The sequence below is a fragment of the Esox lucius genome, chromosome 25 (genome assembly GCF_011004845.1).
Source record: "Esox lucius isolate fEsoLuc1 chromosome 25, fEsoLuc1.pri, whole genome shotgun sequence".
In the NCBI taxonomy this organism is placed as follows: Eukaryota; Metazoa; Chordata; class Actinopteri; order Esociformes; family Esocidae; genus Esox; species Esox lucius.
In genome coordinates this window covers 14,093,627-14,120,354 of record NC_047593.1, presented here as the reverse complement: position 1 = coordinate 14,120,354, position 26,728 = coordinate 14,093,627, and the positions used below count along the sequence as shown (strand labels likewise).

Here is a 26,728-nt window from a genome sequence, read left to right as displayed (position 1 = left end):
ATGTTTTCCAAACAATAAGTAGGGATACATTTGCACCATTTCAGTGAAAATAGTAATGTCATTCAATAATCAGCTGTTATACTGATTAATTTATTCAGTAAAACTCTTATTCCACCAAAATTAATGTAAACTGAGTGTAAGAACAAGGTATGGACTGGGCCAAATTATTTAGAAACTTCTGCAGGTGGATTTAGATTTTTCTATCTGAGTACAGGTGTAGCTTATATGGTATACACAATGGTTACATAGCACCATTCAAACATTTATTCATTAATGATACCAGCTACTTTTGAAGAAAGTCTGTGTCTGTAATCTCTGATGAAAGTTTAGCAATAATCAGGAGTATAAAACAAATGTCAGTGTCATTCTTGACCCAAGGGCAAGGTTTCTCCAAACATGTTTAATATATTTAGCAATTTAGCCTAAAAGTACAAAAGAAGATGTCAGGTGACAAAAACAAGACAACGCCATTTACTTCCTGGATGAATTGGAAGGGAGGAGGAAGTCCGCTGTAATTGATTAATTGGTGTTGCTGTTACAGGTGAGGAGATTGGCATGCTGGAGGATATGGAGGTGGGCATCTCAGACCTGCATCGGGTGGCCTTCAAGATCACCCAGTCCAAAACAGATGAGCCCTGTGACCTACAGCCTGTAGTTATCGGCAGGCGGTGAGACTATATTATCCACAAACCTTTTCACAAGCTTTGACACTGGAAAATTACATATTATAAAATGGAGGCCATTTGTAGACAAGATAATTTGTAGACTTGGATCAGGCCAGCTTAGGGACTTCATATAATGTAACATACCATACAGTGATATAGAAAAGCATAACATTTTTACTCCGAAATTGAAGTTGTTCCATCTAGCTTTTTCTAGTTTTCACCAATTCGACTTAATGTTTTAGGTAGTGTAAAAGGGAGCTGTTTTCTTCTTTTCTAGAAAGAAGTGTAATGGTAGTGAATTTGGAATGTGGGCTGAATTGCTTCAGATTTATTATTTCGATAGACAAGTCTTTGCCCACACAGCAAATGAAATAATCTGTCAAACAACACATTTGGTCTCTGTGCATATTAGATGCCAAAACATTTTTCAGAATGGTTGACTAATAATGTTGTGTAATATCATACCAAGCTACACCATGCCATATCAAAACAATCCGTTTAGGCTTGCCCAGCCTTCAATGTGTGAAGTGAAATCTGTGTTCAACATTTCCCTTCCCTTAATTCTCCCTCCCCCTGTACCCCACTCCACCTCACTCCACCCCACTCCAACTCTCTCCACCCCACTCCTGATTCTTACCCTCTACTCCACTCTCCTTCCCTCATTCCCCCCCTCTCCCGTCCTCATTCCCTCCCTCTCCCCCCTCTCCAACTCCAGGGACCACTACACTGTAGAAGTGCCATTACCTCCGCTGGCCTTCCAAACATTACCCGATGAGATGAAGGAGGGCAAGGTTTTGCAGATCTACCCGGTGCTCTTCAATGTGGGAATCAACGAACAACAGACAATAGCAGAGAGGTACTGGAACTCCACTTAATTCCAGGCGGATCATAACTTTCACTTCTATAAAAACTGTTGATTCCATCTCCCAGCGACACCAAGGAATAACAAAATCTCTGGAACTTGGCATTCCTTCTTGAAGCATTCAACTGTTCCTGGTTAGCCCAATGGGAGAAAATAAACCGAAAGTCCTTTCATTTTCATTATTTTTTTTTTATAGTTTTTGTTGCATTAGTTACAAGCCTTCAAGTTAAATGCTTCAAATATGCCTGAGCTCTCAAGACCAAAAGCAACAATCGTGTTTAATGCACACTGACCCTTTCCTTGTCTTCCACTCTTTACAGATTTGGGGACATCTCCTTGCAAGAGAGGATAAACCAGAGGAATTTTGAGATTTTAGACGGTTATTACAAATCATTAAATGACAAGGTGCCACCAGAATGTAAGTCCTTTTATGAGTCAATAGAAAAACACTGTCAGCCGAACTCAATGCACTAGTTGGCAGCTTGTTTTTCTTATACTGCAGATTTTTGTATACTATAGAAGAAACCAGTTGTGCAGTTTTTTATAAAAATGAACGATAGTGTGCCTTAATTATATAATACAGTAAACACATACACCTATTGTATGTACACACACACTGTATAATTTCATTTTCCTGATTTGTTGACAAATATACGATCACAGAGACATGATTACGATGAGACTCATGTATGTTAACAATTGGTTTGGTGCACACCCCGACATCTTAATAACGTCAAGTACCAATGACAACTTGCTCCAGCCCTTTTCTCTCTCCCTGGCAGGTCTACCATGTTTTGAAACTCAAACAGACTTGAAAGAATTACTTGAAACCCTTGGGCAGAATGTAATTACGAAGAAGAGGAAGAATGTGGAAATACTGTGGCTTGCTGGAACGGTAAGGAAAACAATAGATGTTTAACAACAAATATACTGTATGTGTGTGTATATAGACCCCTGATATTTTCACAAACAGAATGGCAGTGGAAACTGGTTTTATCATCAACATTGTCCTGCTAAAACAACATGGGAAAACCAAAAATGTATATACAGTCATACGTTTTCTGTGACTTGTGTAACTTAAAGATGAGTCCCTAAGGAAACGAGTGTTTGGCACAGCTGGCTTTCGACAGTCTCGAACACACATCGTAACATCTGTTTCGTCAAAAATAAAAAATAAATGCTTTTAAACTGGTTCTAAATTTGTGTAACACTAGGAAAGTGTGTTTTATGCTTAACATGTTGACAGCTGCACAGAAAGTAGGGAACTGTCGCATTCACTATTTCTACCACAAAAAGGCTTAATGCCCCTCCAGGAAGCTCAACAGTTATGTGGGCAGCAACCATGGAGAGAGAAAAATAGCAATAAGAAAAACTAAAATGCTTACTTGCGCCAATAAATCCAGTTGGGCGCCATGAGTTTGTATTTAAAAATGCATTCCATTTTTCCAGATCTGCCGACGATTGAACGGGATCAGGTTCACCAGCTGTAAAAGTGCCAAAGACAGAACGTCCATGTCTGTAACTCTGGAGCAGTGTGCCCTGCTAAGAGACGAGCACCAGCTCAATAAGGATTACTTCATAAGGGCCCTGGACTGCATGCGGAGGTGAGACAGGAGCTTAATGATCGCCTTTTGAGGGAGGTCTCCAAATTCTGTTTCCCTGGAGCCTCTCCTCACTGCCCCCTAGAAAGATCAGAGCCAGTGGGAAGCAAGGAGAGCATCGGATGGGAAGATTTGAGGACACCTCAAGTCTTCTCTTCCAACGCTGGCCTTGCTTTCCCTCTGGTGCCTCAAGGTGAGTCGAGGATTGGGGAAAAACTTGTAGAACTTTTCAGATGCATTCCTTATGCCTGTGAGGTCCGGAGTTTTTTCCCCCCCCCGATCAAGTCAGTTGGTCAGCAAGAGCTCCAAGTCCAAAAACATGTCCTTACTGTGACCTGACTTAGAAAACTCCAGGCGCTACATATACCAGCATGGCCCCCATTGAATGTCCACCATGCCCATACATGTCACCGCACATAGTGAATCTCAGAGGCCTAACCCACCTGCCCCAAAAGCCTGCTGTCACCATCCCATCTGAATGGGTCAAAGGTCACATCAGAGCCAGGTCCTATCGTAGGCAACCCTTTCCTCCTTCCTTCTTTCCTTCCTTCCTTTAAGCATTGCTCAAACCCTACACCCCTACCAGGGCTCTTTGTTGTCTCTCTCCTGACACCCCATGGTACTTTTCTAAAGAATGCCCAACTCCACACCTGCAGATCTGTTGCCATGGTGACCTTGGTGACCTTGCAATGTTAATTATTGTAAACATTTGTCCGCATCTTCCCAAAGAATGTACAACTCCTTAACAACACGTAAGCAGTTCCCTAGTGTATTAGCCTAAACGTGTTTATTTATGTTGCCAACAGTTGGTAATTTAGGACTCAGTGACAGAGTGTAGAGACACTTTATAAAGATCTTCACTGTCCAATTTGGCTATCGGAAGGCCTGTTTGAGGTTGAAAAAGTCCATAATGTCAAAGTGCTCAAAATGTCTATGAATATAAACTAGAAAACGATTCACCCTCTTTGCTGTGACACCTGACTGAGCTGTTGTGCAACCAGCTGTCAGTTTGCTGATTTAATTTTTCATCCTGATATTATTGACTTAGTTATTTTGATCAGATCAATTAAATCTGTTTAAATTTCGTGTTGTAACAATAAAACGTGGAATTCCCAGGTATGTGAATACTTTTGAGAAGCACTGTTTTAGTGAAGATGTACAGTGATGCCTGCTGGTAATTTGACTTCGGGACAGTGGAGAGACTGACTAATAAAGAACTGTTTGTTTGACTTGCTGAGTGCCTGTTTCAACTAGAATATGATTTACTTTGAATTATGCTACATTCCGGAAGATGACTTAATCAGTTTTAAATCCCTAAATGTGTGACCAAGGCATATGAAAGTAGGAAATGTAAGCTACAGGATAGCGTCGTTAGTTTTTGCCCGACTTTCAGAAGGATCAGATTGAATTACAGTCATATCTGTTTGATACATCTGTCACAAACTAAGCCTTTGGGCTACAGACTAAGTTACGCTCAGTGGAGTCACAAGCTATAATCTCTGATTCACACAAGCTCCAGTGGAGTTTTATAAAAGGGATGGAATGACTGGAAAAAGAATACCTCAAATATATGAAAGACAATGATGTGATCAAAAAAGATAAACATTTTGAATGTTTATGATCCCATTTAGAAATTCTTTCTAAAACACAGTTTGTAAAGGAAATGGCATTAATTTCCAATAAAATGGCCTGTAAAGAAATTGATCATATGATGAAACAGCTGTATCATTAGATATCAGTGCAACCTTTGATGTGATTGATCCTAATAATATTTTGTTGGGGGAAACTCCCTTAGTGTGGCTTTGCGTCACCTGCCATCGTTTTCGGACAGTTAGAAATCCAATAGAGTGTTAAGTATGTTCTCCATGTCAGCAATGTAAGGAGTGGTGTCCCTCAGATAAGCCGCCTTGGACTGTTACTGTCCCCTGTTTCTACAAACAACCTGCTAATTGCCCTTCACACTCAGTGAGACTTTTAACAAAGATTTGCCAGCTTGACAGCTGTTTAGTGTTATGGTCAGCGGTAATCCAAGAACATTCCCATAATGCCTCTTTTCTATTGGTTGATGCCGTGGTAAGGGCTGTGTACAGAGTTAAGTAGTTAGTGCCATTTCCTCTTCACTGACTGATTTTAGCTGAGGCGTTATGTCTGTGTAAACTCTGTCTGTCAGTCTGACACTGAAAGACTAACATTTTACTGACTCCATTGTGCTGAGATTTTCGGAAATCACCTGTGACATAAAATTTCACCAAAAGGAAGTGTCATCTCAAGGGAGTGTTTCCATCTGTCTCTGTGACAAGAGGATGGAGGCTTTCACATTAGAATATAGCTGTGACCCAAGTTGGGCATTTACCATAATCGCCGTTTGGGCGTTGAGGGCCAGCTATGTCATTTGGAGCCCAGGGACCAACTGCTTGATTAAGTTGTGCTGAAAAGTTTGCATACCCTTGAATTTTTTTAATATATGTACCATTTGTAAAGAGAACATGAGTTTTATTTCTTATGGGTTTCAACTCTAAGGTTTCAACTCACATTCAACTCTAGGTCTAAACAGAATGGCACAATCATAAAACAAAACAAGGGAACAAAGAAAAAAAATGAACTGACCCCTTTTCAAAAGTCTGCATACCCTTAGTTCTTAATACTGTGTATTGCCCCCTTTAGCATCAATGACAGTGTGCAGCCTTTTGTAATAGTTGTCTATGAGGCCCCGAATTCTAGCAGGTGGTATAGCTGCCCATTAGTCTTGGTTCATGCAAAGTCTTTTGTCTTGCATGAACCGCACGTTAGAGATCTCTCCAGAGTGGCTTGATGATATTAAGGTCAGGAGACTGTGATGACCACTCCAGAACCTTCATTGTTGTGCTGGAAAGTCCAAGATCATCCCATGCGCAGCTTTCATGTAGAAGAATGCAAATTGTCTGCCAGTATTTTCTGATAACATGCTGCATTCATCTTGCCATACATTTTCAAAGATTCCCTGGGCCTTTAGAGCTTACACATCCCTAAAACATCAGTGAGCCACCACCATGCTTCACAGGGTGAATGGTACCGACTGGATATCTTTTTATATTTTATATACTTTTTGATATCAAATATAAAAAATACAAAAATGATATCCTTTTCCACCTTTATAAAGTTCCATTACCTTGTTACGCAGGTCTTTTGACAGTACTTTTCTGCTCCCAGTGGCTCAGTATCTAGCCTGCTAAGTACATCTCTGTACTCAGTGACTTTATGCACAGACACTAATCGCAGTTTAAAAAGCCACTGGTGTGGGAAATTCACCTTTATTTGCCCTGTGTGTCACCTTGTGTGTCTGTAACAAGGCCAAACATTAAAGGGTGTGTAAACTTTTGATCAGTGCCAGTTGGGTGATTTCTGTTATCATTATGATTTAAAAAGGAGCCAAACAACTGTCATAATAAATGGCTTCATATGATCACTATCTTTAAAAAAAATATACATCTTTTCAAAATCAATGTCCAAATTTCACAATTTCTGCCAGGGTATGCAAGCTTATGAGCACAACTGTATTCTTGGTTAAAACAAAATTGGGAAACATTTATCAATTTCTTTATTGCTTTTTATAATACTCTTCGGCATATTTTATTCACATCAGGGTTTTTTTATTTTTATTTCTTGCAACACTACATTGTGACATAAGTACTATTGTACTTCACCATTAGATTTTATCACCTGTAGTAAATAAGGTCAGTCTCTCTCTGTTTATTTTTAACCGGTTTACTTCTGGACTAATGTGTTCATTCAGCCTTTTTAGCATGTGGGTGATGATTGACTCTCTGCCCGCTAATGATGTGATAATCACCTGTTTGCCAGATCACCTCCAATGACAAGGCATATTGAGTGAATTGTAACCTGGACACCTACATTACTGTGGTCAATGTGTACAGATCCCGGTCACATACCAACATCATTTGGCTCAGGCGGCCGTAGTAACCAGGCATGGTAATAACCGCAAACTGGATGAAAGTTTGGATAAAATATAGGTAAAGAAAATTATTCCCACAAATAAAATAAGATACTTTATGTGGTCTTTATAACATGTCAATGTTATAAAGACATCAATATGAAAGTGTCAATGTTTTCCAAAAAACATTATACTTTTGTTTTCAAATACAATCTCTTGTATGGTCATATACAAAAGTCTTTAGAATAAGTCTGTATGGTGATGTTTTTTCAGAGCCTAAGCACTAGTGGTGGGCTCCAATATTGATTATTTGAATAATAAAAATCTGTTTGTTGTCCCATGCTGCTTTGAAAACTCAAATATCAAAGTTCTAAATGGTCAAACGTCTTTTATAGCTGACACACATATATGCCTCCGTCTGTTACCTCTGAGATGATTTCACCAGCAAATGAAAGAAATGCAAATCAAATTGATAGGGACTTTCAATCTACTAACAGTCCACTAAGTCTACTAACTCTTTCCTGCAGAAACATAGCCTCCATGCGTGGATATATGGAGTGGTATTCGTGCGGGTAGAACAGACACAGTGTTTGTTAGATAAAACCGATTGAATTGTTTTGTCAACAAGGAATGAAGGTATGGGTGCTGATCAGATGATGAGGCTTGTTTAACCTGTCAGTGCTTTTGTTTCGGAGCTTTCTAAGACCAAACCTGCTCTGCGACATCTCAGAGGATCCCTTAGAGCTGTGAAATGGCGACATAAGAGACTGTGAGTCTAGTTCTAAACTGAAACTGAATGGTTACTTTTACCGGCATTTTTCAAACCTGTCAAAAGGCATCTTTAATGTATGTTAAATGTAGCTGATCTGACTCTTGTGAACTCACCAACTGCTACTGTACTTACTTAGAACAAACCAAATTTGGGTAAATGGGAAAAGGGAGATAAGCTATTTTTATATTTTAAATTGACGCCTAAAGCTTGTCAATAACCAGTGTTCGGGATGTTAATTGAATTAATTAAATCTATGGAGAGATTCCACAGAATATGTTTACATTTCAATTATAAATGTATATTCTCCCTGTCTGGATTTTAGTGAGCTGGACAATCAAAGATTTAAATAAAATAAATACATTTTTTGTTGATTTGTTTTACCACTGACTCCTGGCCCTATCTTTAACAATCCTGATATTGTTTTCAAAAACATAGACATCACCTAGATTGTCTGGAGTGGTTTGACAACATGCCACTTTTTCTTATGGACTTTCCAGAAACTCAGGTGTATAGTGGAGTGTCCAATTACAGTTTGCTCTGTGTTTTGTTTATATGCCCCATTAACCGGGTTACTGAAGGTCTTATGGCTTGTTGTGGTTATATACAGAAGGGATTAGGCTTATTGAATTTAGTTCAAAACTGGGCTGAGAGATTTCAGTCATAAAGGTTTTTTGGCTAGGTGAACGAAGTGTGCACACGAAGTGTACAAAAGTGATTCATCACTGACGAACGTGAAAGAATCCAAAGCTTTGTTCAAACACGGAGGGAAATAAGAGAGACGGCTCAACGTGAATACCCGGGCATGCTTCCCTACTCACCCTCTTCATGCATGCGACCCTTCTCTCCATGTGGCACCGTACCATTCACCTTTGAATCAGTCCAGCTGTCCTGCTTGCTGGTTGTCTCTGGCCCTATGTCACGTGCCACTCCTTTACTAACCCGCTGGTTCTTTCTGTCTATTTTCTGTCTCCCCTCCGCCTCCCCCCCCGCCCCGACAGTCGGCTCACCCAGGGAGGAGTGTTGTGTCAGTGGGATTCGGACCCGGAGGCGGCGTGCTCTGTGGCTGAGAACAAGCCCGCCTCGCGCCACTTCTACCCCATCGCTCTGCTGCTTGTCAGCTCCCATTTGCTGGTGGTCTGGCTCATTTTAAGTCTTGTTTTTCTGCTCGCAAAATATCAATAAAGTCGCTGACCACGCTGTATACTCAGCTCGCGTTGCGTGGTGATTTTCGTCTGTGGTGTGGTTGTGAAATTGGAGAGGAGGGATTTACTGATTTAGCTTTGAATGTGTAATTTAATACATCATTTAATACATCATATTTTGTCTATTTTTAGTCAACTCCCTTACCCTGAAAATGCTTATAAAACAGTATAACTAATATGGGGCTTCTGATGGGCATTCATAATGGCTAGGATTTCAAAACCCTGGTCACCCAAGGGTTTACCAGCAATCCACCTGCCCAGGATTTCTACAGTGGATGTCGAATGGTTACAGTTTTGGTCCCCAGAAAGTCTAGTCTTTAAAGCATCTATGTATGAACAAGCAGGGACTCCCCAAATTAAGTGTTTTGTTTTTCATGACCTGTCAATCAAAATATCTCTCTCTGGGTATTAGTATAACAATTACATTTTCACACAAAAATGTTTCATTCAATACAGCTCAGTATTTGTGCTATACATGTGTTAGAAATCGGTGGTTACGTATAGTGGTCAAATAATGTAGAACCCATATCAAATCGAGGGAGAAGTTCACTCAAGTTTATTGGAAAGTTGCAGCACAGATGTCATTCGGTGAATGTTCCATTATCTTCTCACTGTAATGTTAGTTGCCAGCTAGCCTATACATTAAGGGCGTTTCTACATAGCAAAGATCAGGTTTCCAAGACAGTAACCCCCATGCCAAATGGTCAATGTGAACATTCCTGGGGTTATCAGAGCGCAACCTACAGATAGATAATCTAAACAGAGATGTTTCTGTTGTTCTCATTATCTAGGCACATTCACTTCCAATGAAACGTACATATTGTAATTGTTAATGCTCAGATTCCACACATGGTAGTATTTTTTGGCCAGTTGACTCCTCTTGAGCAAAGGTACCAATTATTCTAGACCTGACTGTACATGTAGCACCAGATTTGTTGAGAGTTGATTCCAAACACAGTCACCATTTTAAGAAAATTATCAATAGTCTTCCCCCTTCCTCTTTTGTTCCCCTTCCTATCCTCTCCTTAATCAATTTACTTGGCAGTGTCAAATGTGTAACAACATCCTGACAAGATCTCGCCCAAACCTGCTGAGAGTTGCTTCAATGACAAAAGCCCATAGATGGGAATTGAATGCCGTAAAATGGGGGCGTGGGACAAAGAATCTATGTGTCTCTGATGGACCGAGGTTGGAATTCTGAACACTTTTTTATGGTTGACTTGCTCGGGCATTGCACAAAGTTCTAACCCCATCACTTGAGAGTATCATAGCATAACTCAGTAAAGTGTGAACTCCAGCTGGGAGTTGAATAAGCCCCCCCCCCTTCAACAACTGTGTCGTTTCTGGGGTTGACCTTACTGAGCAAATTCTTTTTAATCAACTTTGCAAGTTAAAGAATAAAACTGAAGAAATGCAAGGTGGGGCTACAGAGCCTTCCCTCACCTGCCTTTTTATTATCGTTTGAAGCTTCTAGCAGTGACTTCAGTAAGTTGTACTTACTACTACTAAGTTGTGAGGTTGTATTACAAAGCTATCTTAAGATAAATGCACGGTCTGAATAAGAAGTCTAATGTAAATAATCACTTGTCGATTACATCCAGTCTTCAAGGAACCATCCACTTCATGATACCAAACAGAAGCTAACCTGCTAACAGCCTCAAATACTAAATAACTTTTTTATTCAGTTACCGTAGGTGTCTAGTTACTGTACTAATGCCATTTTATGGCAGTAATTGTCTTGTTCAAGTTTTAATAAACAGTTATTGCGTTGTTTTACCCTTGGTCAGTGCAGTGTCTGTTGAGAAAGCTCAGCTCCACTGAATGCCAACAGCTATCGCACAACTATATTGAGTTGGAGCAATTGGTGCCCAGGTGCTCATTACACTAGGGGAGGGTGTTTGTGGAGAATGATTGATTGGTAGACTATTGTAACTCGATTGAGCCAATGCCTATGGGTCCAGAAAAGTCCCTCAAAGTTTTCATTGGCTAAGGAAGGCCTGAGTTTGATGGACTGTACCACCAGGCAATATGGATAACGGGGTATGGATTGGGGGCAGCTGTTTTATAGCCGTAACTAATACATGGATTTATGGGGGTAATTTCCTCTTACTAAGCAAACAAGGCTAGTATTATCATACAGCATGAATCAATGTTATTGGCACGTTTGATAAAGATTAACTAAATTACAAAAACTTTACAATCAACCGTACAGGTTAAACTGTATTCTCAGTCTCCCTGAGACTGTCCTGTTAATGCTTTACATATCGTTTATTGATGTCTTGATTTGCATCTGCTTACTACGGTTATGGTCGGATTTAGTTTCAGATTAAGAACAAGGGTTGGGGTTTGGATAAAGGTAAGGTTTAGTGGATAGTTGAAATGTTGCAGAAAGTCTATAGTCTTTAAAGCATCTACATATGAACAAGCAGGGACTCCCCAAATTAGGTGTTTTGTTGTTCATGACTTGTCATTCAAAATGTCTCTCTCTGGGTATTAGGATAACATAATTACATTTTCACACAAAAATGTTTAATTCAATACAGCTCAGTATTGGTGCTATGCGTGGTAGTATTTTGTGGCCAGTTGGCTCCCCTTCGTTGAAGGTACCAATTGTTCTAGATCTGACTGTACGTGTAGCATTGGATTTGGTGAGAGTTGATTGTCATTCCAAACACAGTCACCATTTTGAGAAAATTATTGATAATTTAATTCCATTCTTCCCCCTTCCTCTTTTGTTACCCTGCCTATCCTCTCCTTTCCAAACCATCAAACCAGGGAGGGATGCCGGATTGAGAATGTGCAAAAGAATATTAAATGCAGGAAGTATGCCTTCAACATGCTGCAGCTGATGGCATTCCCAAAGATCTACCGGCCACCTGAGGGTACCTATGGGAAGGTTGACTCCTGAACCCACCCTTTAGGAAGTACCATGTGTTGCCCGATTCTCCACCCTCTATTGAAGTGCATACTTCGGGAGAAAAATAAGGATACAGCCCGTGTGAATCAAACCAAATGATTCCCTTAGTCATCCAATCCAAATGGTAGATGTAATAGTGAAAGGACATCTATTACCATGCACTGCAGGTCAAGATGTAAAATGTTTTCTGTCTGTTATGTTGCTGGGACAATTTTTTTTTAAACAAATACATTTCATCAAGGAGTATTTAAGAATTTCTTACACTGTTCTGTGTTTGTCAGGGTTCATTGCTCTGACTTTTTAATTGGTAAGGTATTTTGGTTGCTGAGTTATCTGCAAAGTGTGTGGCTGGCCAATTGTGCATACTCTCTTAAATGTTAAAATAAATGCATTCCTGGACTTTAAGCACACAAAATTTGTATGTGTAAGTTACAAATTATATTTGTAACACGTAGGTAGTTTTAAGGTTAAAACAGAACATACAAAATGGATGATGTAGGTCATAATTGGATGTGTATTTCTACATTACTGTCTGAAATTATATAAAAACATGGGATGTCTTGAAGTTAATGAGGGAACCTGAAATGTAGCTACCTTATGAATCAGACAGCATTGCTTGAGGAAGAAAATGCTAAACATTCTCTTCCTGTTCACGATCCCTCAGGTTATTTTGGAGATCTCTGTAATGTCTCTTAAGGAGCCAGACAAAACATAATTGGCAGCTTTTCTGTACATAAAATTGTACTCCATTAAGAAGTTATTTTCAATCCTGGTTGCTTTTGAAACTGTTATTTTCGCGAGGGTGGTCCAAAAATAATTTCGTAATTTTAAAATGAGTTTCACAAAATATGTTGAATTAACTGTCCCATGCGTACTGTATATGTTTAAATTGACAATCATATTTTCTTTATTTTATTCATTTACAACAAAATGATAAACCATATGTAACATAATATTTATTTGTATATGCTTTTTTACTGTTTTTATTTCTTAAATTCAAAGGCAATCATCTATGTGAAATTGCTTTTAGTCTGTTCCTGTGTTGCGTACCTGTTCTTTTTATTTAAATACATTCAACTGAGTTACATTTGATGTCTCTGTTCATCTAGTTATTACGTGTCCATCTTATTTGGGTAGCTGGGTCTTTATAAAGCGGAAGCAAGCTACAAATAACTACACAAACACACCCACACACAAATCTGGCACTTATTCTATTGTCATTGTTTGCTAAAAGGAACTGATGAGGATGGTTCCTATTTTCACGATAATGGGTTTTTTCGAACGGGCCTTCATATTGCTGGCAACTATCACAGTCAGTTGCAAGCATTACCCTTGTCGCCTGAATGTGAAGGCACTGCCACGGCGTAAGCAGCAGCTTCAGTAAAAATTGCAGAGCGCTCACAGGCAAGTGGCTGGAGAATGGACCCCAGCTGTATCACAGAAGAAGACATGGAGATCAAGAGGGAGGCGTTGGAAGCGTCTCAGGCCATACCAGTGCGAGAAGCTAGTTGCTGAGCACCACCTAGATTATCTCAGGTCCAGGAGGGTCCTGACGCGGGACGATGCAGAGGACATCTGCTGCCGAGGGGGAAACGCCAAGAAAACCGGCAGGATGCTGGACAACTAATCTGAGAATCCCAGAGGTCTGAACTACCTTGTGGAGTCCGTCTGTCGGGTGAAGACCAAGGACTTGGTCATTGGGAAGATCACCGGTGTTGTGGAGAAGGTGAAGAGGGAGTGGAGTCGAAGCGGCCACCACTACGACCTCACTCTTCTGCATGTGTAAAGAGGAAAGTCTGTTTTTGTCATTTCAGAGCGGCACTGGAAACAGAGGCAGTAGTGAAGCACGGTTCTCCCAAACCCCTTTGTCCTGCTCTGAAGACACGTGTGGTCACAGTGGCGCAGCCTTTTCCTGGAGTACCGTTCATGAAGGCAGGAATGTTTCCTCCACATGTGGTCTCCCAAAACCTGGAGAGCAGGGCGGACCTTCAGTTCCAACCAAGGACTCAGAACCTGGGACCTTGGGGTCCGAGAGCACTGACCAGTTTCACACCTTGTGCTCTTATTCATACACACAGACTGTGATGGCTTTGACAGGAAGCTGATGTCTGGATATACACAGACTGGCAGATTTATTTTGGTCAAAGTAGCTTTTATTGTGTCTAGATGTGTATGACGTCATTATTAAATTTAGGGCTGGTTTCGCAGGCACTGATTAAACCTTGTCCAGGATTAAATGTTATCATTCAATGGAATGACTCGACTGAGTGGGATTGTTTAGTCCAGGATTATGGCTAAGTGGTTGTCTGTGGAACCGTTCCTTAGTACTCACCATGACATCATGAGGGCCTACAGTTCATGATCCATGAAGGCTGGTTTCTAGCATGTAATGCCTTCGTAATAAAACATTTAAGAACATAACTCAATTGAAAACCACCCAGTAGCATATTTTCTATATACATTATAGCCTGATTTACTGGGTAAGGTGACTGGAATCCCAGGAATGACAAATGTCAGCCCCAGGTTATCTGATCAGTTAAATAATTTAAATGGACTATGGAAATAAAAGTTAAATTATTTATGTATTTCCCATTTTCCACATGCCACATTTTTCTTTTTCCTCATCAATTATGATAATGAGAAGGGCGTGTCTGAAATGTCGGACCAATATCAACCTCATCAGATTACCTTTGACACATATTTTTGCAGGATTCTCATTCACAGCAACGACCTAGCAGGGACAGAATTAATGAAATCTCACCTTGCTGGTTCCCCACACTTTAACTTGCTTTTAAATATATTCTAATATCTAAAATACAAAATGTAATTGTTTATATTTCTATTAAGCTATCCAGAGGGCAGATTTGGCTGTTTTGTATTAGTGGTTAGCCAGAGCCATGCCGGCTCATTTATAAGATCCAATGTGTAAAGAATCCGCTAGATCAGAGGGAGTGGAAATGACCACTGATGTTCTCTTGATAAGTGTGTAATACTAATCCCTTCTGTCCTGCTTAGCACTTAAAATATGTTTTCATCAAAATAGAAAGGACACTGCTTTCTTTATAAATGTCTCAGAATAAAGGTTGTCAAAAATATATGTACATTGATATTAGTTGTATTTATAAAAGGACATTTGCTTTAGGAATAATTTTTGGTCTTGTTCAACAAATTCTAAAACACAGCGTTTGTGTGCCATTCAGTTGCAGTGAAAACATTTTGTTGCATCTGATAATGAGGAAATGGAGAAGGGAGACGCTTCCGGTTTCCTTTGGACACATTCCCACCCCAGAATGAGGAAATCTTTTTAACCACGTGGATCCTAAGTTAATTTGTTGAGAATCAGTTCACTTCAAAGAAGGCTCAACCCTCGGTGTTCGGAGTACTTGCTCCTGAGTAAAAACACCTTGAGGCTTTCTTACTGGTTTCATTCAGCTGCTTTAATAATACAACATATGTACTCAAAGGGGGTACCTTTATCTGACATGAGGTGTGTAGAGCAAAAGTGATTTCACTTATAAACAATCTCTGGTTATGTATTGTTTTACATATAGTCAAATCATTGTAGACAGTACATATGTTTTATGCATGCTCGTTTTTTTTTTTTGGACTCAGTAAACTTATCGATGACACTTTAACGTCCAAATGCATATTTACACGGACTCCTGTAAGACGTAACAGTAAAAATGCAGCGTAAGCAGTTCAAGGCGCTATGGAAAGCATGAGTCAAACAGGAGTCTTTCACAATTATGAGCCTTTGTGAGACCTACGTCTGTAGAACAATGCTTTTACTGCATCATTAAGGTATCGTGCTGTATAATGCATTATGTCTATGGTCATTACAAGAAAAATATGGATGTACAATTCAAACAATACAAAGCTTATATGACACAGAAAAAAGCAGAACACAGTGACAAGTCCTATTTAGTACTGTCTGAGACCTTTCATTTTAGATGCTCAAATGTAATGAACTGCAGTTGTTTTTGGCTCCTTCCTCAATAGTTTTCAGTTTAGTGTTAATCACAAAAACATTTTATTTTATGAACAATGGAAAAATCCTGACAAAAACTGGGTTTGGAGTCAACTGTCTCCTTAAGGTCACATATTTCTCTTGAGTAATCAAATATCAAGATATTTCTTAGCACTACTAAGAGGTTATATTAAGAGCATATAGAAAACTATGCTCTAGTACAGGGAAGGGCAAACTTTTTAGCTTGGGGATTTTGCCTTCAGGATTTTGAAAGATATTTTTTTTGTAATTTGTTAATCATAAATTTTTTGCAAGCAAGAAAAGGGCAATAATTAAAATGTTTATACAGTAGGTCCATTATAATGTCTAAATAATTTGAATCCAGATTCAGGTGTATGAGGGGCTGGTGAGTTACGTTTTACTTCCCCTCAAAACTATTGTATTACTATTGTATTACCGAATGGCCTAAGTTTGTCCACCCCTGTATTAGTCAAACATAATAAAAGACAATTTACAAACAAATGTTTTGCTCTCATTTGGTTAGTAAAAAGCTAAAACAAAGTAGTACAAGTCATTAAATTTGATTATATACAGTATAATAATATAAACAGCTATGCACAATTGCACTTGACCTGAGAGGTTATAAAACGTTTTTTACAAGGTCATTAAAGCATTAATCTTTGCTAAATGCCCTCCACATGCTACTTTAACACTTACAGACCCAGTCAAAAGTTTGGACACACGCATTGAAATGTGTCCAACCTTTTGACTGGCACTGTACATTTAAAACATTTAGCTGATGCTCTTATCAAGAGCAAGTTACAGTAATGAGTGTATACATTGTCATACTCTTTCACACTGGTCCCCAATGGGAATTGAACCCACAACCTTGGCATTACCAGCACCATGCTCTAACAGTTAAGCTACACTTGAATCTAAGAAGTTTGAAGAATCACACAAACATTTTACAGAAACATGTACAAAACATAAAATATAAACCTCACAAAGGATATGATACTTGGCTACATCCTACTGTACAATACAATACTATACGTTACATACAATACTGTATATTATAATGTATTGTTTATTCTCTTTAAAAGAAATTCAAAGTTTTTGAGAAATGTTGTAGAATTGGCGACTGTCTGTGCCTCACACGGTAGGCAGGTAGAACTGTTCTGAAAATTCAAATAGGATGATAGATAATTAATAACATATTCAATAGAAAGGCAGAGTAGGTAGCATCTGTATACGTCAGGACAAATATAAAAGCACTTTTTTGCATACCTATTTAAATAATGCCTGGGTTCTAAAGATTTATTTGTATTTTTTTAAATGATAATACTTAATAACCTTCAATCCATATAGTATTGTGAAGTTAACTTACAAATTGCTGTTGACGTTCCAATAGTTTCTTCATATGATGTATTTCAGTTCGCGTTGTCTCGTGTTTGTCAAATGTCTCAATCAAGATCACCTCCAGCTCCAATAAATAACAGTGCATGAACTTGAAGGTGCAATTGGCCTAGGGTATAACAGAATAATCTTTTGACCAAATATAAAATAACTTGAATCTGTCAGATTTAGCTAAATATGTTATAATCATCTCATCTGTTTTGATAATTTTTTGGAGATCAGAATGTGGTTATTGTATTGGGTAACGCTTAATTCCCAAAATTCTATATGTAGAAGCTTTGAAGGAGGGTTCAACTCCAATCTGGGACCCCGGAGTGCAATTAACTAGGTAAAAGCAAAGAACTGAAATTTCAAGGCTGGTCACCTTTGGAAAAAAAATGTAGTCCCAGAATAAGCTTAATCTGTGTCTGGAAAACCAGCCCATTTTCTGGAATAAAGTTTTACTATAAATTTTAAAACCCGGGATAACTAAACCACACTCAGAGTCATATTGTCCAAATGGAGGCATTTTGAGACCGTAGTGAATCTCAGATTAAGATTTATTTGAAGAGTATCAGACATATAAGAAGATAATCAATAACATTACATTTAACTATCTACCAATCCTAACACAAGTCTTATTCAAACCCTTACCGTAACCCCTATCATAAAAATAAGCCTAATTTTAGTAAGCATCAAGCAGTCTCAACTCTCAGAATAAATTACAATGAGTGAAATGTCCTTTTGATTTCATGTTCAAACAAGCATACAACTCACCTGGATCTCATCGTTGGTAGGAGAATACAAAGAAGCATTTGAGTTCTAGAGGAAAAACAAGAAAACCGCAGTTAAAGGAGAAAACTTTCAATGTCAGACAAAGTTGACTATAAAACTTTCCATTCATCTAAATTTCACAAAGATGCACCACACAAGGACTATATACAGTGTCTACCATGATGTTTGGCACCATTGGAAAAGATAAGCAAAAACGCTATAGATAAATGATGTTGTTTTAGTTTTATGTTACTCTCAAAATATGTGAAAAATCAGCCATTTAATTAAGGTAAAATCTAAATGCTTGAGCAAGAAATAAAAAAAAAATGGGTCACTTTTAATGGCTTTTGAGGTTGTGAAACTTCCCCTTGCCAAGAAAACGATACCAAGTCTTAAACTATTGAACGAGTTGGGAGAACAAAGCAAGGAATCTGATACATTCAACAGATCCCTCAGAGACCTTGATCCTTGTTTGTGTGTTCTCTTTGTTCACCCCAAATGTAATGTTTTCAACTGGGTTGAGGTCAGGGGCCCGGAATAGCCATTACAAAAGCTTGGATTTCGTGGCCAGTGAAATATTTCTGCAGGGATATTTTGGAACGCTTTGGGTTGGAAGCAAAACACCCTATTCTTTACTGTGGGGAGCAGGAGTTCACCCCCGCCTCTAGGGTTTGTGGCAAAAAAAGCTGTACTTGAATTTAATCTGACCCTGAAAACCACTACGAATCATAGTTGTAACGACGTTTAGCAAAGTCTGAGGCCTTTATGTCTTGATGAAAGTCCAGCTTGTTGGCATTGGACAGTGTTTCATCGTAGTGATGGAGAGTGGCCCTAAGATTCAAGCAACCTTTCTCTGACTGTGATCAATGAAGAGTTGATTGCCTCAAACAATTCTACCTCACTGTGCATGGGGGCAGTTGCATTAAACTTCTAAATCATGTACATTTTAATGCTGTTGCCTGAGTCTATAACTTTAATGGTAGGTTTATTTGAACAGTGAGAGACAGAATAACAACAACAAAATTCAGAAAAACGCAGGTCAAAAATGTTATAAATTGATTGGCCTTTTAATGAGTGAAATAAGTATTCGAACCCTCTGCAAAACATGACTTAGTACTTGGTGGCAAAACCCACAGAGGTCAGATGTTTCTTGTAGTTGGCCACCAGGTTTGCACACAGGAATTTTGTCCCACTCCTCTTTGCAGATCTTCTCCAAGTCATTAAGTTCGAGGCTGACGTTTGGCCACTCCAGGACCTTAATGTGCTTCTTCTTGAGCCACTCCTTTGTTGCCTTGTTGTGTGTTTTGGGTCATTGTCATGCTGGAATACCCATCCATGACCCATTTTCAATGCCCTGGCTGAGGGAAGGAGGTTCTCACCCAAGAGTTGACAGTACATGGCCCCGTCCATCGTCCCTTTGAGGCAGTGAAGTTGTCCTGTCCCCTTAGCAGAAAAACACCCCCAAGCATAATGTTTCCACTTCCATGTTTGTTGGTGGGGATGGTATTCTTGGGGTCATAGGCAGCATTCCTCCTCCTCCAAACACGGCAAGTTGAGTTGATGCCAAAGAGCTCGATTTTGGTCTCATCTCACCATGACACTTTCACCCAGTTCTCCTCTGAATCATTCAGATGTTCATTGGAAAACTTCAGACGGACCTATACATGAGCTTTCTTGAGCAGGGGGACCTTGCGGGTGCTGCAGGATTTCAGTCCTTCACGGCATAGTGTGTTACAAATAGTTTTCTTGGTGACTATTGTCCCAGCTGCCTTGAGATCATTGCGAATAATCGCACCAACTGTTGTCACCTTCTCACCAAGCTGCTTGGCGATGGTCTTGTAGCCCTTTCCAGCCTTGTGTAGGTCTACAATCTTGTCCCTGACATCCTTCGACAGCTCTTTGGTCTTGGCCATGGTGGAGAGTTTGGAATCTGATTGATTGATTGCTTTTGTGGACAGGTGTCTTTTATTCAGGTAAAAAGCTGAGATTAGGAGCACTCCCTTTAAGAGTGTGCTCATAATCTCAGCTCGTTACCTGTATAAAAGACACTTGGGAGCCAGATATCTTTCTGATTGAGAGGGGATCAAATACTTATTTCACTCAAAATGTAAATCAATTTATAAAAATGTTGATGTGTTTTTCTGGATTTTTTTGTTGTTATTCTGTCTCTCACTGTTCAAATAAACCTACCTGCCCTGTCAGTGGGCAAATGTACAAAATCATCAGGGGATCAAATATTTTTTTCCCTCACTGTAGAAGGATGTCTGTGTGTGAACTTATGTTTATAACTCAGTGCAACACGAAGTCCTGGATCCCTTAAGATGACTCAGATATACTCAGACTATAACAATAAGATGATTTGGGTCATACGGATTTCTAGGGTTGCTAATAATTACAACATATTTTTGGTTATATTTTAAGTGTGTTTCTCCCCAAATGTAGTCATCCAATTCATATTTAAAGCCCTGCTTCATCACAGCGAATACTAGCAAAAACTTGTATTTCTTGATTTGGAGTTCAGATAAACAATGACCTCAGATCAAGCTAACCAACAACAACCTTTCATAACTTTTTTTTCTCCCTAATCTCTGCCAACGGTGCCAATAATCAATGACAGTGACTTTGGTACATTCCATACTACCTAGTACTAGTACTCTTACTTCAATTGTACTTTTCAGTAAGTCCAACATTTGCTGGACCTCCATAATGTGGCTTCTTCCTATCTTCTCCGTTCCATTGGCATTAGCCAGAGGCATACATGTGATGGCAACCAGGCAGCTGTGGGAGGAGAAGCATGTGTCAGGATTGTGTAATAAATGTCCTAACTCGAAATTACCCCTTGGAGGTCTGGCAGTAAAGCGGTTTGACTTGATGTGCTCAACATAATGTGTGGTAGGATGCTGAATCTGAGCAAGGTTGCTACAGCTGGAAGATTTATTCTGTAGCATCACCTTTTAATTTGGATGTGAATTTGACATGATCTGTTTTCTCTCCACTTACCTGAGAGGCTAACATTTAAACCTGCTACGCCAAGCAATGACACTGACTGATCTATAGACATCAGTCTGGCTCTATATTTATTTCATTTTACTGGGGATTGCCATTTTTGCTGACACACAGCTCTGGAAAAAAATTTTAAAACACTGCACCTTTTCCTTCCTTTCCAAAAAAGTTGGAAAGAGAGGTTTTGAGGAACAGATGAGTTAAGGTTAAGAGACCACTGCAAATTGAACGCTTCTGTTCCTTACTCCAAACCTTTCTACTTTTTTGGAAAGGAAAGAAGAAGAAAGGTGCAGTGGTTTCTTAATTTGTTCCTGAGCTGTATATACTGATTGCTGAATTTGAGATTTACACATTGCCTTGCAAAAGGATTCAAACCCCTGAACAAATCTTTCATTTTCCAGAATTACAAATGGTGGATTGAAATGTAAATCTGTTTTCTGTCTTCATGTTAGGAAACGTCTTAAACTACAACTTGTCCTGAAATGCTTTACAGTACTGTAGAGGTATCTACACAGAGCTGTCCTGAAGCCCTCTATGCTTTACAGTACTGCAGAGGTTTCAACACAGAGCTGTCCTGAAGCCCTCTATGCATTACAGTACTGTAGAGGTTTCAACACAGAGCTGTCCTGAAGCCCTCTATGCATTACAGTACTGTAGACGTTTCAACACAGAGCTGTCCTGAATCCTATAGATCTGTTCTTTTAAGTGACAAGGCAACAAAAAGATCCCCACGTCTCTCAGGAAATGTTGAACATCTGAATGAGGTGAAATCTGCTGATGGAGAGCAATGTTTTTGCTAACGTCATTAGACCGAACGGCATATCAGCACATTCCATCCATTTTCAATGTTCAGGATTATTGGCATACACAATGAAGTAGGGAACGGAGGCTGTTCCAAAAACACGGAGGCTGTGTCAAAAGTGCTTGCCTCTTTGTACTCCCTCCCTGTGCAAAGACAACAACCCTGCGTCTTTCCTTTATACCTGTTTTTATGAATTCTACCAACATTATAAGGTGGGGGGGGGGGCGTCAGTGGTCAGGGAGTTAGTCTTGTAATTGGAAGGTTACTTACTGTAGATCACTGGATAAAAGTGTCTGCTAAATGACAAGATTGTAAAAGCTTAAACCATTCCTCCGTACAGATGCTTGAGATCCTTTGTTCTGCTCTCATATATTGCCCTCTTCAATTCAAAATCACAGGTATTTAATGGAGTTTAACCAGAGTTACTCATTTTTCTTGGCAGTCAATTGACCACTTTGCAGGATTTAAAGTATACTTGGTATCACTGAATTCCAGTAAGAAGGCTGAATCTTCTCACTTGTGTGCAAGTTTCAGCCTACTGACAGATGCAACCAGGTTTTTGGTTGAAGAATCCTAATACTGTGTAAATATGACCTCAGTGGTCTTTGAAGTATGACTTCAATTGAATTCACTTGAATACAATCATCGGTGCTCCAGACCACACAGCTGTTTTCATGTAAACTGACCAAATTCCTGGTTCAAATTAAAGAGCTAGTGCTGTTTAGCGGACTCCATGCATTAACACCCAAGTAATCATTGCATTCGGTAGTATAATTGAAGAAATGTGTAATTTTGAATGATCAGTGAAATAGAATATATTCCATTATATTGTTATAAAATTACATTACCACTAATAGTCCGATCTCTAAATCTCAAATGTAAATGATTAATTTGACTCCGAATGGTGGTGCTCAAAAGCCTCTGTTTGTGATGGTCCTTGGATGAAAACGCTTGTCTAATAATCAGTGGTGTTTTTATATGTAAAGAATTGGTGGGGCACAAACCATTTCAAACATACCAGTAAAGCTACAAAATTCCCCCTTGCTACTGATGTGTTTATTTAACACATCAACAAACAGCATGGCCCCACAAAATACTTTTAACGACAGAGCAGCTTGCTACTACCAGGTGTTGTAGTACACATACTGGAGAGAGAGAGAGAGAGAGACCTTATTGTGTAATTGCTTTCCTTCTCTCTCACACACACATAAATTTACCACGGTCACATTTACAAACCTAAATTAGGAATGTAACCAAGCTCAGAACCAATGTGCCTACAGGGCCATACACGAACAGCAATGAGTTCAACACCACTGAAGGCCACAACGAAGCGGAAAGACAACTTTATAGGTATACAGATCCATTCTATGACAACAAGCTTAATAGATAAGCATGGACAAACTGACACATGTCACTACCTATATCATCCGATCCAGCACAAAAATATGACCAATGCACGGACCAGCACAAAGGCAGGATGATAAAATATGCTTTCACTCATCAAGGCTGAGGGCTCATTTGAAGAGAAAGGTGGCACGGCGGTTTTCCTCTGGGCAAACTTTTTGATGACTTTGGGAATGAAGTCATGTAGCTGCTGAAGCTGGCTTTCGATGGACAACATGGCCAATGCGTTGAATCGTGGCTGTCCCATGGTATTGCGAGTGAAGGTTTTTACCCTCTTCAAGGTGGAAAAGTTCCTCTCTGACTTGGATGTCGTCATAGGTATTGTTATGATAATTTTCAGTAGAGTGACGGTCAGATGTAGGGAATGACAGGACAAATTGTGGGAAGAGCGAGCTGTCAACCAGCTTGGCAGCGATCAGGTGGTCACTTTGTGAAAACCTCTGCTCCACCTGGGAGGTGACTGTGTCGAATGCCTCCTTCATCACCGGCGCTGTGTTGGTTACTTGTCAGCCTGGCTCGTCTGTTCCATCGTGAACAGTGGCAGCCTATTCATCAGTGTGCTTCCGCATATTCTGGACATTCTCCTTGTAATGGGTGAGCGCACTGCTAATCCCAGGTGCAACGATGCTCCGTTTTTGCAGTGTTGTATAAAACATCAACTTCTGGCATAAGGACAAAATAAATTCCAGCAGCTGCAGAAAGGCTCGGTCCCAGAGTTTTTTTGACAGGCCGTATGCCTCACTTATGGTGGCCTCATCCCATCCTGGTTGTGTGCGTATGTCCTCCATACACAGGAACAGCACAGCGCGGTTTTCGCAAACTGCATTGACAGTTCTACTTTTAAAGTTAGCAGTGAACAAAATGGGCATGTGGGTATGTCTCTTTCATTAGTGTCTGTACCCCTCAGACGTTTCCACTCATTACAGCCCCACCATCATAAGTCTGAGCGATCAGCTTTTCTCCCAGCTTCAGTGGTTCCAGCACACCCTTGATGCTATTAGAGAGGCCAAGTCCAGTTTTATCTTTGACTTCCACAAACTCCAAAAACCTCTCTGTCATTGTATTATCAGGCAACATGTATCGCAACACAACTACCATTTGTGATTTACAGGAGACATCAGTTGTCTCATCTGTCTGTATGGCAACAAATGATGTCTCGTCCACTTACTTGGCTATATCCTCTCTGTACACTTCATACAAACAGTTTGTTGTGTACAGTTCTAGATGTCCCTTTGAAGATGGCCTTCTTTTGTATGCGAACTGTTAGCCACTTTTCCTCAAAAACCACTCCACATTAAACCTGCGGTAAGTTTCTCCTCCAAATTAAGGGTTTGAAACCAGTGCTTGAGTATGAAATCCACTTTATAAATTTTCTCAAGTTATCTGGCGTTTGTGAAGCTAACAAGCTAGCTAAGACAATCTAACCTCCTCGCTCTTCCTGCCAACTAATGTTGGCACCAGATAGACAGACAGCCAATCAGGTCTGAAATACAAAGTGACGCTGTAGTGGGGCTACCGGCTGTCAGCCCCACTTGGCATCAAATCCGTGTGATCTACATTGATCACACTAACATTCTGAGCATGCCTATTAATATTTTCACACATACAATGTACATTGCATTCTGAGAGAGGGGCTAGCCCCACATTCACACTTATTCTATGGCCTACTACTGCAAACTTGAATCGGCAGAACGCAGTCTGAAGCAGCAAGGCAGGGACCAATGAACATGAAATAAAATCCTAACACAAATGATATGCAGTTTAGGAAGATGCTATATTCAAAGATAATAAATAATAGGAAGTAATCTTACAGAAATAAAAATAAAAATGTTGATGCAGTTCTTTCTGTTGACAACAGGTGGGGCCGCTAATAATAGGCACAACTCTGACAAGAGTAACATTTCCATGTATAGGTAGGCAAAGGAGACTGAGTCATGAGCTGAACAATACACTTGAAAGTATGATTACATAAATCTAAAACAATACCACTCTGGAATGCTGACAAGGGCTTGGCTCATGACATGTCACAAGGCTTAGCTGTAGGTGATGGGGGGTATGCAGGGCATTAGTGACAACCCAATCTTTGCTATTGCCCAATGGCACATTGGAAATTAAAGCAAGATTTCAAGCTGTGATAAAACACTTCAAAACCGCAGCAAGGATCTTTCATAGGGTGCAATACCTCAATAATATGAAACAGTCGCGGGCCTCAATGTTGGGACACTGGTGTTGGTAGTAATGAAAGCCCCAGAAGACACAGATGCATTGCACGCTTTTCTAGAAATCAAAAGAACAGAAGACAAATTGGTATGTTTTCTTCACAAAGCTATCAAGTTTTTGATCTGGTAAACATCCCGCACTAAATCTAAATGTGGTCCAAGAAATAAATGTTGCTTTTCCAAAGACTGGATCACAGCCAAAAGTAATAGAGAAAGTGAAAGTATGCGAACTTAACTCGTAAAAGCAAGACCAAAGTCAGACGAAAGCTCACATTGTCTATGTCTCCTGTGATCAGAATGCCAGAAATATTGTTTCCTTTATGACCATTGAAGAAATAATACAGAAATATGCTGGCATCTACGAAATTATCAACGAACCAGTTTTTAGTTGACAATTGACACAGACTGAGTCTGAGACTGGGTCTTTGTGCGTTTTAAGTGACAGTTCTATACAGTACTTTACTATATGACTGTGCCAAGTTTAGGTTTCACATTCTACATGTCGATTGTCAGACACTCACACTTGTAGCTAGGCTAAATACACATACATCGATATAATAATACACACTTTTAACTGCAATAGTATATATAGGACTTTGAACTGCAATATGGCACATTGCAATGTAAACGGTGCGTCGTTTGACTAAATATAGGCTATTGCAGTTTAAACTGATCTAGATAATGTTTAAACAAAACAATTCTGCCAAATATCGCAGATTTATCTGAAAATATTCATAAATGTAAATATGTAAATGTAAATAGACCACTAAAAAGGCTGTAAAATGCTTACCCTTTTTTTGCGCTCCCTTAAAAAAATATACAGAAGAAGGAGCACTGTCAAAAAACCTGTCATCAGCGTTCCTCGTTACCTCCCTAGAAATTAGGGCCAAAAGCCATGATCACATTTTCTCAACCTTGTCAATACTTGTAATATTCAGTTTTATTATTATAGCCCGTTTCCCGAGAATTTGTCTAGCTTTAGCTTCTGCGTCTACACCCCGATCTCATGTACTCAATGGTCTTAAGAGCGCAGCCCACTTAGTCCAACATCAGTGTTACGCGCGAGATCACAGAGCGTGCGTGTGTTTTTCAGGCTTGTGTTGTCAATCATTAACGTGTTTAAATGACAGTCTAATTGTATGTACATGTTATAGGCTACTGCTTTATAATCGTACTCCACCACGGATTAAAACAAGGTTGTGAAGTTTGTGTGA

General features: G+C 39.5%; 2 protein-coding genes and 1 pseudogene across 5 annotated transcripts in view; 2 read left to right on the top strand and 1 right to left on the bottom strand.

The window, feature by feature from the left end:
* The window catches only part of inpp4b (inositol polyphosphate-4-phosphatase type II B), a 113,373-nt gene extending 101,018 nt beyond the window's left edge, over positions 1-12,355 (top strand). For 3 of the 4 annotated variants that reach the window (XM_034290939.1, XM_029118120.2, XM_034290938.1), the window contains 6 exons: positions 542-668; positions 1,381-1,521; positions 1,848-1,945; positions 2,310-2,422; positions 2,977-3,131; positions 8,830-9,038. In XM_034290939.1, the coding sequence (XP_034146830.1) occupies positions 542-668; positions 1,381-1,521; positions 1,848-1,945; positions 2,310-2,422; positions 2,977-3,131; positions 8,830-9,013 (818 nt within the window). In that variant the 3' untranslated portion in view covers positions 9,014-9,038. Of the gene's footprint in view, positions 1-541; positions 669-1,380; positions 1,522-1,847; positions 1,946-2,309; positions 2,423-2,976; positions 3,132-8,829; positions 9,039-11,808 lie in introns of those variants that run through there. The other variant, XM_034290937.1, reaches the window with a different exon arrangement.
* A 110-nt stretch (positions 12,356-12,465) lies between these two features.
* LOC105020952 lies at positions 12,466-14,804 on the top strand (annotated as a pseudogene).
* Positions 14,805-15,534: 730 nt separating this feature from the next.
* il15 (interleukin 15) lies at positions 15,535-26,525 on the bottom strand. Its single transcript, XM_010888326.4, has 6 exons — positions 26,305-26,525; positions 25,478-25,572; positions 20,747-20,864; positions 18,090-18,134; positions 17,305-17,442; positions 15,535-17,095 (listed from the first exon to the last, which is right to left on the bottom strand). The coding sequence occupies exons 1-6, from the start codon at positions 26,365-26,367 to the stop codon at positions 16,991-16,993; spliced, it is 564 nt and encodes a 187-aa protein (XP_010886628.1). The 5' UTR covers positions 26,368-26,525; the 3' UTR covers positions 15,535-16,990.
* Between the last annotated feature and the right edge of the window lie 203 nt (positions 26,526-26,728).

Coding starts and splice junctions, on each gene's coding strand:
- il15 (XM_010888326.4), bottom strand. CDS start 26,367: ATGACAGGTTTTTTGACAGTGCTCCTTCTTCTGTATATTTTTTTAAGG. Junction 25,573..26,304: donor TAAGGGAGCGCAAAAAAAGG/GTAAGCATTTTA, acceptor TTTGATTTCTAG/AAAAGCGTGCAATGCATCTG. Junction 20,865..25,477: donor GACTGTTTCATATTATTGAG/GTATTGCACCCT, acceptor CTCCTCCCACAG/CTGCCTGGTTGCCATCACAT.